The 14,453-nt window shown below is 44.7% G+C and overlaps 2 protein-coding genes across 2 annotated transcripts; both read right to left on the bottom strand.

Annotated features, from left to right (window-relative positions):
• On the bottom strand, positions 1,922-6,142 carry LOC8072124 (lipoyl synthase, chloroplastic). The gene is made up of 7 exons (XM_002456363.2): positions 5,491-6,142; positions 5,216-5,397; positions 4,901-4,991; positions 4,638-4,795; positions 2,774-2,945; positions 2,567-2,677; positions 1,922-2,380 (listed from the first exon to the last, which is right to left on the bottom strand). Exons 1-7 carry the CDS (start codon positions 5,800-5,802, stop codon positions 2,300-2,302), a joined length of 1,107 nt encoding a protein of 368 aa, XP_002456408.1. The 5' UTR covers positions 5,803-6,142; the 3' UTR covers positions 1,922-2,299.
• On the bottom strand, positions 7,072-13,418 carry LOC8072123. Its single transcript, XM_002456362.2, has 5 exons — positions 12,841-13,418; positions 12,320-12,477; positions 11,198-11,254; positions 10,498-10,567; positions 7,072-10,019 (listed from the first exon to the last, which is right to left on the bottom strand). The coding sequence occupies exons 1-5, from the start codon at positions 12,893-12,895 to the stop codon at positions 7,927-7,929; spliced, it is 2,433 nt and encodes an 810-aa protein (XP_002456407.1). The 5' UTR covers positions 12,896-13,418; the 3' UTR covers positions 7,072-7,926.

Below are 14,453 nucleotides of genomic sequence, written 5' to 3'. Positions count from 1 at the left end.
TCGCCCCGCCGTCCCGTGCTGCCAGTGCCATCACTCCGCGGCGGAGGAATCGCACATGCTGAATTTTGCACACCCCCCTTTTTCAGCCATTTTCTTTCCCGACCTTGAGAGTTGAGATTGAGGCACCGACGGTCCAGATGGAGCGCCGTGCACGGCTTTGGGGGTGCGCAGGGGGCCCGGCAAAATCCCGCGTCCTTGGCGCTTGCCGCTCGTCGTTGCGCCCGTGAGCGCGGGCAGCCTCTCTGTCTGCGGAAGCGGACCGGCCCAGAATTTGCCGCAGATCCTGTTGGGATCCGCTGCTCCGTAGCAGACTGTGGCCGTGTGGGCGCCACGAACCGCGAAGCAAACGCTGCCGACCGCGGACTGCGGTGCCGGCTACAGAAGCGGCGGCGTGGACGTGATAGCGATTTCTCAAGGGGGGAAACAGACGGGTTATGGCTGCCTTTTCTCTCCTCGCCGGCCCCGCCGCGGTTGGGTTGGGTTTGGTATCCGTACGGGGTCCCCTGCCCGTTGCATCACGGACTAGCTAGCTGATCACGTCGTGGACCATCGGCCGACGCCCGGCCCCCCGGCCGTCCCCGTTTTTGGTGGTCCTTTGGATTTGGAGTTAGTGCCCTCCGAGCTTGCACGGCGACGGGGACGCGAGTAGATGGATGGCATGGTCAATGGCCGCATTGCGTGCCTTTAATCAATTCAACTCAAGTCTCGCTGGAAAAGAAGGGCGGATGCCACTGTTATCAGCTTTACAGGCGGTGCCGTGGCGAATTACTACCGTTTTCGGTGGTACTGGACCATTGGGATAACAGATCTGTGAAGTTGACAAGTCGAGAGTGGCCACCGCCACCGGCCATTGGGGATTGATGTGAACTCTGGTACATGGAAACATGGTAGCAGGTGAGCATCAAAGCACGTACTAGCTGCTCCGTCAAGTTTCACGAACCACAGTGGCTAATACCTACTGCTATGTCCCATAAAAAGGATCGCTATGGAACTTTGGTTAAACTTTTTTAAATTTCACCAGTTTTTTATAAAGTATTAGCAATATTTATATCTCTAAAAAAGTTTATACGAAAATATATTCAATAATTATGTTTTCTTTCAGTTGCTTCTGTTACCGTGGGCAAACATCGCTAGCGATAGAGTTACTTGTGGAGCTGAAGTAGAAGAAAAACAGTTCCACTGGTGGCATAGAGACGTGTTAAAGCGACATGTAGATCACGAAGCTCGATCTTTTCTGATCTGACGTTACCACGGAGCGGTGCAATACTGCTCTCATCCCGACCTCTGCCGCTGCCCAGTGCAAATAGCCAAAAGACCAGCCCAGCACTGCAGCAGCAATGGCAGAGCTGCAAAGCCGCGCCGCATCGTGCCTACGTGGTGGTACCGTGCTAGACCTTATGGACAGAGCAGACAGCACAACCTGTGTGGATGGATGTGCAGCGACGCACAGATCTGGAGAAGCGGAGGAGCAGACCGGTGACGACGAACCGATCGGCGCCGCATGTGCAGCGACGCAACGCGGACGCCACTTTTCCGGTCATTGGCACGCTTGTCGCGCGTGGCGCCGCGAGGAGTGCCCGCTACGCTTGATTTGTTTGCGCTCTTTTACAGCAGGATCGATATCTGCTGCGCAGATCGGCTTCACATCTCGCTCTCATTTGACAACTAAATCCCTGCCCCCCTTCATTCTTGTTTTAACAACAAAATCAGCTTGCTATGACTCGGAAACTTGTCAGCATTATGGCTTTTATCACACTGGAATGAATGATGCGCAGCACGGCAGCAGGCAGCACCAAGTGCAGAACAAGATGCAGAGCATCTCATGAGTTCCGGCACCTTGGCAAGCCTATCATGGGATGCAGCTCATCTACTTGTCATGATTCAAGTACTCTAGTGAAACCACGGTCATGGACACGAAGAATAAAGTGCGATATCCTCTTTCTCCAGCTTTCCTCGTTTTCTTTCTTTCTTTTTTATCAAAATGAAATGATGAACAGAACAATGTGTAATCATCCCAAACATGGAGACAGTTTCATACATACAGGCTAGTATACTTGAACAGCCTTTTCGTGTATACAGAAAAGAATTGTCATCCTCGTTTTTTCTCTATTCATTCAACAGGGGCAAGCAACTACAGCAGGGAGGAAAGGTGTGCATACCATCCGAAAAGAAAAGGAAAAAGGAGCTGTGTCTCAGCTTTTGGAAGAACCAGATGATTACACTGTTCTACTCTTGTTTTGCCGCTTTTAACATACAGTGTGTAGGGATCCCATGGACTGCTCTAGCAGAAGATATTTGGTTAAGATGAGGAAGACCCAGTTTTGTTATTTCTGACCAAATTTTGGACAAAGAGCTCTCCTGCACGGTAGGAAGACCGAACCTGATAAAAACCAAATGATATAAAGTTAATTCTTGTTACTTATATGAGAAGTACCATGATGTGTGGTACTTTAGCTATACATTATAGTGTCATTTATTTCAGAGTGGTGGCATATTAGTTGTTTTTTCTTTTGTTTTTACTGTCTAGAGGGTACAACTGGAGGGAGTAATCAGCAGCAACACTTACCAAGGGTCCACTAGCAACATATCGGAAACCGACCGATTCTCCATACTCCTTCCAAAACTGGAACTTCTCGGGAGTCACATACTCTCTTACTGTTAGATGTCTTTCTGTTGGCTGTGATTGATATAAAAAGAGCTCCCAATGTTAATAACAGGAAGAAGGGATGACAGGATATCTAGATTCAATAGGCGCTGCGGGTATTGAGCTAACCTGCAAGTACTGGCCCAAAGTAAGGATGTCAACACCAATTGCCCGTAGATCTATCATTGCTTGTTTCACCTCTTCATCAGTCTCTCCAAGACCAAGCATGATAGAAGACTTTGTAATCATGCCCTCCCTGCAATCTTTTGCATGCTTGAGAACTGCCAAGCTCTGATCATACCTGTAAACATGAGGTGACAGAAAAGATGTTTACAATGTCAGATATCATGATTCATCAGATAGAACATAAGTACAAAGGTTAGTTGGGCATTGCCAGAAGATACTAGTTTAATAATTTCTGTGAGTAAAGCCATCAACAATAGCATTAGCGTTCAGATCAAGAGTTATATCAAACCTACTCAAATGAACTCATGAAAATTGGGCCCCAAACGCATGTTAGCTACCCAGTTATTTTCTACAAAAATGTCAGTAGCCATATATAGGAAATCCATTCAACGATTACAAACTAACAATACAAAGTAACACAACCAGGAATTTATCCAATCAATTTTTTTAAGACTTCATTCTTAATTTTAAGCTTGTAATGTGTATAATATATCTACCTGTTTCTTTTCACATGTTGTGTAATACAACACGTTCATGCACATTGTGTTATTGCTCAGCAGCAGCTTGCTACCTAGAAATAAAATTCTTGAATTGATAAAATGTGGTGGAACTGGATCAAGTTTAGATTCATGGTTGCCGATAAAATGGATTTAACTATTAAGACTGACCCCACAAATGCACAATTATGTTGGGGAATTGCTGGAGGTCAGGATCCTGCAACGAAAAGGTACAACGCTTTGTTTTCCTTTGCTAGGCCAGCTTCATCCAGGACATGGTAGTAGAATAAGGGATGTAAAAATAACCATGCTACTCCATACCAGCTTCTCCTGAGTTACACTGGTTAGAGCATCTCCAGCATGAGTCCTCAAATCATGAAAGTCGCTGCTTCTCGCCCCAGGGCTCAGGGCGCGGTGGGGAGGGGCACCCGCGGAAAGGGCATGGCAAGGAAGGAAGAGAAGAAGCAAGCCGAAGGAACAGGGCTCAGAGGGAAGGGAAGAGCAGGCGCGGGAGCGAGAAAACAGCCAACCACCCAATAGGGGCCACAGTCAACGCCCGTGAGATTGAGGGCCGAAGGGTGGGATTTGAGGGCCTCCCAAATTTGAGGGCTTGAATAGGGCCCTGCTGGACCCCTTCTTTTCATGAGGCCTCAAATTTTAGTTTGGTGGCTTGTTTGAGGGACCTGCTAGAGTTGCTCTTAGACCATTTACTTCCAGGCCTAAATGAAACCCAGTGTCACCGATCCGGGTTCGAAGGCTGGCACAAACTTCTTAAGGGAAAAGGCAGGGGGACGTCTCTTCCCCTGGTTGAATCTTTTTTAACTGTGCTACTCCATGGTTGAAGTAGAAACAAATGGAACTAGTTTCAACAAGAAAGCTCTAGTTGTATATGTAGGTACATTATATCAAATATCTTAGGCATCCAGAGACCCTCAAGATTCATGCAAGCACATTACTATGAACCTAAGATGAGATACTCATTTCATTTTCCCAAAGCTTGCGTCACTCAGGGAAGATTTGATGATGGTAATAGTACATGCACCCACATGTACAAGGACAAGTGGAATAAACATATCACAATTGAGAATACACAATGTTAAATGACCAAAAGTCTGGAACTTAACTGTTTAAAATTAATTCTTTCAGAACTTTTAATGGGTAGTAATCTCTAGGGGGTCAATGACATGTGGAAATTTACTCCCAAAAAGAGTTGCATGTCGAAATTGAATTAACTGTACTTCAGAGTTTAGATTTCGGAAATTCTAAAAGAAACTGAATACAGTGCTACTGAAATGACTGAAGCACATTACCCTGCCCGAGGATCCCTCACAATCCTCTGCAGACTCCTCACAGTTTCAATGTTGTGCGCATAAACATCTAGGCCGGAGTTTGCTAAAGATGAAACAGCCTCCAGGTCACCTCGAAAATCCGAGGTTAAGCACTCCACCAGTATTCCAGGTTTGAGCTCCTGAAGAGAAAATTCAGAAAACATCAGCCAGTACTTCTACACAAGTTCAAATTCTAACAAATTAGGCAAATTAAGGCACAGCAAAACACATGGGATTAGGCAGACCTTTAAAGCTCTCACTGTCTGAGCAAAATGGCTGCTTCCACCATCAGGTAAGTCATCTCTATCGACACTGGTTAGCACAACATAGTCTACTCTGGAAAGAACATAATACCTTAGATCAGCCATGTAATCAACCACATAAACAGCAAATGAACAGTGATTAACATACAATTTATAGTAAAAATGCACTATCAAGTGTTATGTCTACTTTGATATCACCAATTACAGTTGCATCAATTATCTTCGCTCAGAATTATGAGAACCTAACAGTTTTTAATCTGCAGATGTTCAATCAGGCAGGATTACTAGAGATCATACCCCCAGCTTGCAACTGCCAAAGCCGTGTTTAGAGGCTCCAGGGGATCCGGCGGGGGCGGCTTGTTGCTGGTCTTCACAGCGCAGAATCGACAGCCGCGCGTGCAGGTGTCACCAAGCACCATGATGGTGGCCGTCGCGATGCCGTCCCCTTCGCCGCCGGCCCCTCCACCTCCGTTCCAACACTGAGCCCCCCAAAGCAACCGGTTCCGTCAGAACCCAACACTGAAACCAAACCGAAGCGCTCCTCCCGCAGAAACCGCTGGCGCGGATCATACCTCGCCGATGTTGGGGCACTGTGCCTCGACGCAGACGGTGTTGAGCTTGAGCTCGCCGATGGACTCCCGCAGGCGAGCGTACTTGTCCCCCTGCGCAGCGCGCTGCCGCAGCCACGCGGGCTTCTTCACCTCCGGGTCCCTCCCGGTGTACGGGCCCGCAGGCGCCCTAGACGCCGTCCCCACCGTCGGCGGCGCCGCCTCAGCGCGGCACCGTGCCACGGATACCGAGCCGCGTGGGGCCCCGTGGCCCCGTCTACCGCCGCATCCGGCCAGTACCGGCGGCCGCAGCGGCCGCGCGAGCGAGCTCTGCATCGTTACCGGCCGGCGGAATCGGGCCGGGCGCGGTCGTCGTGGTGCGGAGCGGTGTGTAGCCGTGGAGGTGATGTGTTCCAACTTCCAAGCGGAGCGGAGGGGTGAGGTTTTAGCGTTCCCGTTTTACCCCCTGTGTGGGAGACAAACCAGCTCGACGATTTCAGAAGCCAGGGGTATAATAGGGGGGCGATATTAGGCCGGCGATGATACCAAGGATGAAGTGCTTGGCTGGTTTTTGATCGCCTGCCTTGCTGGCTCCTGCTGCTGCTTGTTCCTGGGTTTTGTCGCCGTTGCGAGGAATTTGGTCAAAATGTGGGTGTGTTGGTAGGTCACAGTCGTAGACGAGGCAGGGTTTGTAGAATTGTGGTGTTGGTGGCTTAATTTCCATTTGATCAAGTTTAGCGTGACTTGGAATGCGCTAACTCCAGCAAACGCAGGATTTTACCCTGGATTTTCTAGTGCTAGGGAATCAAAACGATTTTTTGGGTTCAATTCCAAACAAGTCCTGACATTTACAAAGGATGCTCAGATCAGATGTTATTATTTGAACAATCTTCTGTATGAGCGTCATATCGATCTAGGCAACCTTTTACGCCCTGCTATTAAGAAAAAACTAAGCGCAACAGGATGGAACGTGAATCAATTCATACCTTTTTTCTATTGCAAGAATATCAAATGTGATTCTTTAAACAATAGAGCGACTGCAACTCATTGATTCAGATGAACGAAACAGTCAATAAGGCCTGTTTATTCCCCACCCAAAAAATTTTCATCCATCCCATCTTTGACACATACATAGAACATTAAATATAGATAAAAAAATAAACTAATTACATAATTTGGTTGAAAATCACGAGACAAATTTTTTAAGCCTAGTTAGTTCATGATTATCCTTAAGTGCTACAGTAACTCATATTGCTAATGACAGATTAATTATACTTAATAGATTTGTCTTGTAGTTTCCAAACTAGCTATGTAATTTGTTTTTTTATTAGTTTCTAAAAAGCCCTCATGACATCCTTCCGACACATCTGATGTAACACTAAAAAAATTTTCATCTCCAATCTAAACAAGGCCTAATATCAATATTTTCACATCACGATGTTAAATGGAGTTAACAATTAGTATTTTTGAATGAACGAATTCAAGCTGGAACCGCACAGTTCGGGAATGCAGACGCCTCCACACTCCGCTGGGAATATAGGGGAACATGATGAAGGCAGACAGCAAATAATCAACAAAGAACAAAGCAAACATTTGCACAAAGACTAGCGGCCAAAGAGCCCAAGACTCACGAGTAGCTTAATAAATAACAGTATGTCAGTATATAAATAAAACCCAAAATGTGCAAACCAGTCCAGTGACCTACGAAGAACATCAACTGTAGAAATGTAAAAGGGTACATTTCCTGTTCCAGGATTCCACTATAACAATATCAGTGGGTATCTGGATCTGAAACCTTAGACTTAAGAACTAGAAGAATGTATCTTTACCAAAGCCTAAAAAGAGTACTCCATTATTCGAACACATTTTGACCTAAGTGAAGTAAACAAGACGCTAAACCAGTAAACCACCCCCCACATACTTTGACACCTGATACTGGGCACCTTCCACTCGTGAAAAATAACAAGCAGAAAGTCCCTGATAAGCGATAACCCAACCTGTACAATCACTGCTAGACTGGTAGGAATGCAAATGTGCCTGCCCGCTCACCAGAGGTCTTCTTCTCAGGCTAAAAACTACGCCCACAATGGTCTTCTTCGCTGGAGCAGATAAATGTTAAAAACTAAAATGCCCCATGACCACCAGTTTCAACACTGCACAGAGTTACAACAGTATAGGTACGTACATGCATAGTCTATTATAATATCATCAGGTGGGTGCTATATTAAATGACCCACATAAGGCAGATTTCACTGGTCTATTCGATTACTCTGAAACCTAAACTTACGTCACAACCTGAAGTGAAGGCTACTTTCCTGAGCAAATGGAACTTCTCCAAGCTCGCTCACAACTTATAATGGGGCATGCATGTCTTCAGATACAATAATTATCAGCTGAAGACCAGCTCATCAATGTTTAAAAGCATTGACTCTTTGCCCTTGTGTGTCTCCTTCGGTTACATCAACCAGGAACAGATTCTGAAGTGATGTGCCCACCTCTAGCACCTGAGGGATTGAAACCTGTTACTGGCATGGATCTCTGAGCAAAATCAAGAAGCCGCTGGCGTTGCTGCTCGTTTGTATGAGGAAGGCTTGCACGAAGTAGCTCAACAGGCATCTCCTTACTAGTAGCTTTGGAAGCCTCAGGTCCAATTCCTGAGCTTGGTGCCTGCATGACAAACATCTGCTGAATACTTTCAAACTTACTGACACAGTATTTTGTTAGAAGACCAAAGAAAGCATCAAACGATGCCTGCCAGAGAGCACGGTTTGGCACAGTGTAGCTGGCTGCAGCATGGCGATCAGTCAGTAACTCAGTTGCTCGATCCAGTACTGATTTAATAACTAGAGAAGCCCCATCACCAGCAGAACTACCAAGAGGGCGCAGGGGTGGCTGTTCAGATGAACAGACAACAGCAGCAAGGCAGGCACTAAGAGCACCAAGTTCCATGTGATGCACACAAGATGAAAGAGTCTTTGCAAGAGCAACTGTAGTTTCTGCTGCACTAGAGTCTGATGGCAAACCCCCAAACAAGAACCTCAAATGGCGAAAAATTGCCATGCATACTATCCGGGTCAACTCGCTGCCAGGGACAAGAAGCCGAAGGTAACGTGCTAAAAACTTACGTCCTTTGGGCAGAGAAACAATGCGAAGAAAAACAACATCGTCCTTCAGGGCTAACCCAGATGAATGACCAGATTTGCTGGGTCCGAGAGGATCAACAAACTGCAGTGATGCTGCTAGACCTTCCAGGAGGACTTGCCGTCTCCGCTTCAGTTGGAAAATGTTGTCCTGTGACTGGCTAGACTGCAACAGACGGTCAGTGTCATCAACCTCAAGAAGAAGGCAAAGGGCATCTTCAACAGTGACTCTTGCTGCAAGCATTGGTTCTTTCTCCAGGGGCCTCACAGTAGACTTCTGATCATGGGAGCCATCAGCAGATGAAGGATGGTCAACCTCAAGAAGAGACCGAGGCCTACGTATGGAAGAGAAAGATACTCTTCCAAGAGCATCAACCTGAAGATATGTGTGCTGATCACTGCTGGATCGAGACTTGGATGGTATATCTTTCATTGATGTTGGGGAGAAATTGGTCTTTTGCTTAGAAGTGGCGCCTCTTTTTGCCATACAAGCTTGATGGTAGTAATCAACAACATAAGGATCACTGCTGTGACTTGCAGAATGCTGCATCCTTAAGATTGATTCAATCTCTTCAGATGACATGTACTTGGATCTAAACTTTATACCTCCGCTGTCACCATTCTGGCTACCAGTATCAGATGGTGGTTGAGAGAAGCGAAGGCTATGCTTTCCCCTCCCCGACCTTGATCTCTTGTCTCTTGATGAATGAGAACTGCCAACAGAATCAAACCTGCCTGTAATCTCTGCAGAGTGATGGGGATATAGCAGGTGTGGAGTTATATTGAGGTAATTCTGATGGGGTGATTGGACCTGTGCCAATCTCTGCTGATGCTGAGAAAACAGGAGTGATGGCATTGGGCTATTAGGAAGTGATAATTGTTTGTGCAATAAGTTGGGCAGTAGATTAAGATGTTCCCCAGTGAAAGGGTTACCATGGTTCGACCAATCATTTTGCACAGGATTGTTTACAGGCAGGTTAAGAGCACCATAAGGCATTCCTCCTGTGTATGGCAGCCCATGAGATGGTCCGACCATATGGTATGGAGAAGCAGAAAGTGACATGCCTGGAGAACCCATTTGGAGCCCAGCACCAATTGATGGAATGCTCCCATGACGTGTAAGGCCTTGAGCAGGGTAAGGGGATCTACCACCAGCAGCAGCAACAGGTGGTGGGAATGAGGTAAATGAAGATGTCTTTGGTAAAACGATAGGTTCACTTGACCGGTGCTGCAGTGGCTGCTGAGGGTAGGAAGATGTTCGACTTAGTGGTCTGGAGTTAGAATCCCCTTGCTGAACTGAAGAATTGGATGACCACCATCTTTTACTTTCGTGGAATTCCTCATTTTCAAATACGTCTTGATCTCCCCAGTTTGAAAACTCCACATCCTCAGCCCAGTCAACAGTTAAAGAACCTGAAAAGGTTGTTGCATGGTTCAGTGAAAAAATGAAACTTAGGCATATATGAAATCTGATTATCTGACAGATAATTCTGCAAAAGAAAAATTCTTAAGGCAATAATTATGTCAGACTCTTGATATAATAAGATTCCCTCAAATTCACAGTTACACATGTCAGGCTAATTTTTTCTCTCGAACACACAGGAGAGATGTGTATATTTGTATTAATAAATAGAGAAAAAGGGAAAGAGTTCCATACAAAGCAGCCTCCTTACCTCGCTCAGGCTAAACATTACACAAAAAATATTAAAAATATATTAAAAAAAATCAAACTATAAGGCACAGCAGAAAGAACATATAGTCAACAAACGAACTGACAATTCCGAAACCACTATAGTTTGGGCATGTGACTTCAGACCAGACATAACACAAAATAAACACCATAGTATTACACCTCAGAGCAACATGCCATAAGGGAAGAAATATCACTCACTTCCTCGTGAAATGGATCTCCTGTCCCCAATAACACCAGGATTCCGGGTTCCACTAATGCTTCGGTTCAACTGCCAGAAAAGGTGTGAATTTTCAGTGTGTGCCAAGTAACAGAAAGAAAGCATAACAGCAAGCAAGCACAAAAGGAAAGGCTAAAACAAAGCCATCCATAAACCAATCCATGAGGAAGCAATACAAGATTACTTAGAAAAAGAATATCATCCTTAAACCATGTTCAATTGCTACAGCCTACGAATATAGGAGCAAAACAGCTTTAACTGGTGCCTAAGATTTGAAAAATGTAGGTCATGATTCATATCATTGTCATGCCAAAAGTGCAAACATGTGTTTAAGCTGTGTCATTATCCAGTCCTGCTGGGAGCACTGCCTCACTGGTACATGGCCTAATAAAAGCCTGTTAGCTATGGCGATAACGAAAACTTCAATGGATATCATTAAGCATAAAGGTTGCATTGAATTATGGTCTCAAGTTCCATTCAGAACTCAGATCGATTCAATTAAAAAAATATATGTATAACCGTTCTTCTCATATCGTTTCAAATGCCTAGATACAAATTTGAATGAGCTAGCTACTTGTATAACTGGGCCCAGAAACATCTGCTATTAAAAGGGAGCATACGACTCATCAAAGCAAATACACCAAAGCCAGATAAAGTTAAGTTTCAAAACAAGTGACATACCTTAGCAAAGGTGCTTGCAAGATCATCAATGTCAGACAGGTTACTCAGATCATCAATCTGCATAGCACAATAGTTGGGATTGAAACATATCGTGAGTGTATAAATATTGAGCTTCAGAATTCAGAATGAAAAGAAATCAAAGCACTAAAAAAGTGTCATGTACAGCAGTATAGGGAGGGACCCCAGTTACACATGCATGCACCTCAATAGAACATCAGTTTCAAAGGTTATCAAATCAAAGGTTGAACACTACAGCTACTTCATCATTAAGTACTTTATGTAGACTTTGATCATCATAATAAACTCCAAGTGACAGTTTTAGATGTGCTTGTTAATTCCAAGTAATTAACCGTACCCACTAAAAGTTGGATATGTTAATTTGTCATTAGCTACATTTCAACAAGTAGTACTATGGATGCACTTCATTGTAAAACAAAGCCTTATGGTTATCCTTGCAATCAACTATATGGATCCCAAAACACAGAAGATAAGTCAGTTTGTGCCTGAAAAAATATTTGAGGGTGGAGAAGCTCAACCACACCAAAATCTCAAGAAAGGCCACTGTGAACACTATTTATTTCATTATTGTCACTTCATCCAAATAGAGCATCCAGTGTTACTACCCTTTCCTAAAAAAACACCTCCTACAATGTTCTAGTTATTCTCAACAGTGTCTTAACAATTCAACAAAATGATGTGTGCAAGAATACTCTTCTTCCGTCTCTGTCGTGAATAACTCAATCCAAATGAAGCTAATAACCCAATCCAAACTAAGCTCTTGTGCTACCAAGCAAACTTAGAACCATTATTCCACACATCTAGGTTGCCTACAATCAAGCGCACAATATTCCACTACAATCACTCAAGTGCCCAATTTTGGGGCACTACTGATGTGAACCTCAATTCCACTAAATTTTGTCCTTGCGGCCCACAGGAATATATTCTGGATTGCTCCCCGCACTAATCTTCCACTATCAGTTAGGCCATGCAAAAATTGACATGTACCGAGAAAGAAATAAAGCATACATGGGAACCAAACGCACAAGCGAGGAACGGTAGGCACACAATTTATAAAGAAACAATATGGCAACTTTGTAGATATGGTGGTTCTGGAATCTGCACCTCATCTCCAACAGAGTTCAGCCGGTACAGCCCCTCATCTGGCCCACTGAATCCACCGCCATTGGCATCACTGCCGCCGGCTTCCTCCAAGCCCCCGAGCTCGAACCCCTCCAGTGGCTCCTTCCCGAAGAAGGCATACTGCCCAGCGTCAAAATTCTCTGCACCAAGAAACGTCAGATCATCTCAGCATCGTCAAGAGGCGACTATGTTCAACCCTGACTACGAGCAACAACCACGAACTAAACGCAAGAACATCACAGGAAACAATTCCAGCAGAAAAAACGATTTTTTTTGTTAAAGGTTCTTGAACCCAAAGGCCTCACTGGAACAATTCTCCATCGTAGCCCCGAAAATTCGCATCAGAAACACCGCAACAGAGGCGCCGACCAGAGCACCCACCAAATCGACCCGAACAGCACCAACAACCAGCCAACCAACACCAACAACCGAACGAACCGGCGACCAGACCAACGCGGCAAGAAACCCACCAGCGCAGCGGATTCAGCGGCCAGGAGCCTCACCTGCGGCGGCGGAGGAGGACGCGCCGCCTCTGCCCTCGGGCTCGACGCCCAGCATCTCCGCAGGACCCCCTAGAAGCAGTAGCAGCAGCGCCTGTAGCAAGCGGCGGCGCGCATCTGGGGCTAGGGCCTGTTGGCGCGATTTCCTTCCGGGCTTCGGATCTGAGAGCTGGGCGAGGGAAATAGAGAGATGCTCGGACTCGGCTGCTGCTTACTTCTCTCTCTCCCCTCTCTCTCTCTCTCTCTCTCTCTCTCTCTCTCGCTTTAAATACAAAATATTTCCGAAATACTAGACGCGGCAGGTGAATTTATGGCTCCCAAAGAAAACTAGTAGCATGGAAACCTACATAAAAAAGAATTCATTTTTCCCCTTCGAGGTAGTACTAACAGGCTTCTGAAAAATAGGATCTCAAATTCCGAGGCACGTCAAGGGGATTAGAGGAAGAGGTGGGGAAACTAGAGAGAGATTGGCAATCGCAGTGGTAGATGAGATGCTAAAGAAGGGATAAGATCATGAGGGAGGGAGAAAGAGGGCTTTCAGTCTGGCTTGTATGTCACTCAATCTCATTCTCACCTATTTATCTCTTATGTTATTTGTATGTGTGAATGGTGCTTTTCTCTATCTCTTTCTATAGGATGCATTTTTTTAGTTTGGACAGGATTGCTTAGTCTATTTTATTTTATATTTATATTATTTTGGTGTGGCTGCTAATCTAGCTCTGTGCTGCTCCAGTACCGTGCTTTTCTCTCTCCTCTATGATTGTTTGTCTCACTAATGGTGGTATTGGGTGTGGATTTGGCAGTGGGCTAGCAGTTTGGTTAGTGGTGAATGGTAGGAGGGTCCATTGTTAATGGAATGGGTGTGTGAAGTAGGTCCTGATCCTCTGTACTAGGCGACCTCTGAGTGTGAGCGCTTCCTCCTCGGATTCGATTCTCTGACGATCTTGTCAAGTTTTTTTTATTACACAAGATAACTTAGAGAAAAATATGAGGACAGAAATCATACCAATCACAGTACAAAATAAAGCCGCAGTACAAAATAAAGCATTACCTCCGGTAAATTTTAATTTTCGAGAGGAAAAAAGAGCTATTATAAAGTTTGGATTTTCTCATGCTATTAGGTCAAATAGAGATTCTCAGTACTGTTTTCTTCGTTCTAAGTTATAAGTCACTTTAACTTTTTTTTACATTTATTTTGCTATGTATCTAGACATACTATATATTTAGTTACAATGACTTATAATTTAGAAAAGAGAGAGTAGTAGCATTCATGCTAGAAAAAACCCTCCAATACGTAATGTGATTTTGTTATTTCATAGGCTGGTCATAACAATTAATATGGTGCATCTGATTGGACATAGATTCAATGAAACAGAACTTTTGCCCTAATGTTATTAGTACATACGGTACTAAGTTTCATCCAAATAAAATCCACTCCCTTACCTTTCCATAAGCCATAACTATGCCATCCATTTTTTCCGCTATTTGGCACCTTATTTAATGATGATGGTGAAATCTTCATTGAGACTCATCTTTAAGCTCAAACTGCTATAAAGCAATGTATACATTCCTAAGTATTTGCCAAATCATGTATGCTACTCTTTCCATTCTAAATT

This window comes from Sorghum bicolor, chromosome 3 (assembly GCF_000003195.3).
Source record: "Sorghum bicolor cultivar BTx623 chromosome 3, Sorghum_bicolor_NCBIv3, whole genome shotgun sequence".
In the NCBI taxonomy this organism is placed as follows: domain Eukaryota; kingdom Viridiplantae; phylum Streptophyta; class Magnoliopsida; order Poales; family Poaceae; genus Sorghum; species Sorghum bicolor.
The sequence above is the reverse complement of the archived record's forward strand: the minus strand, read 5'-3'. Positions and strand labels throughout refer to the sequence as shown.

Bases quoted from the DNA above. Each gene is read 5' to 3' on its own strand.
- LOC8072123 (XM_002456362.2), bottom strand. From the start codon at position 12,895: ATGCTGGGCGTCGAGCCCGAGGGCAGAGGCGGCGCGTCCTCCTCCGCC. The intron at 12,478-12,840 runs GTGAGGCTCCTG...TTCTTGGTGCAG, and splicing joins GTCCTCCTCCGCCGCCGCAG to AGAATTTTGACGCTGGGCAG. The intron at 10,568-11,197 runs GTATGTCACTTG...CTTTTCTGGCAG, and splicing joins TTGCAAGCACCTTTGCTAAG to TTGAACCGAAGCATTAGTGG.
- LOC8072124 (XM_002456363.2), bottom strand. From the start codon at position 5,802: ATGCAGAGCTCGCTCGCGCGGCCGCTGCGGCCGCCGGTACTGGCCGGA. The intron at 2,946-4,637 runs GTAATGTGCTTC...TCATGTTTACAG, and splicing joins GTGAGGGATCCTCGGGCAGG to GTATGATCAGAGCTTGGCAG. The intron at 2,678-2,773 runs GTTAGCTCAATA...TATCAATCACAG, and splicing joins CTTTGGGCCAGTACTTGCAG to CCAACAGAAAGACATCTAAC.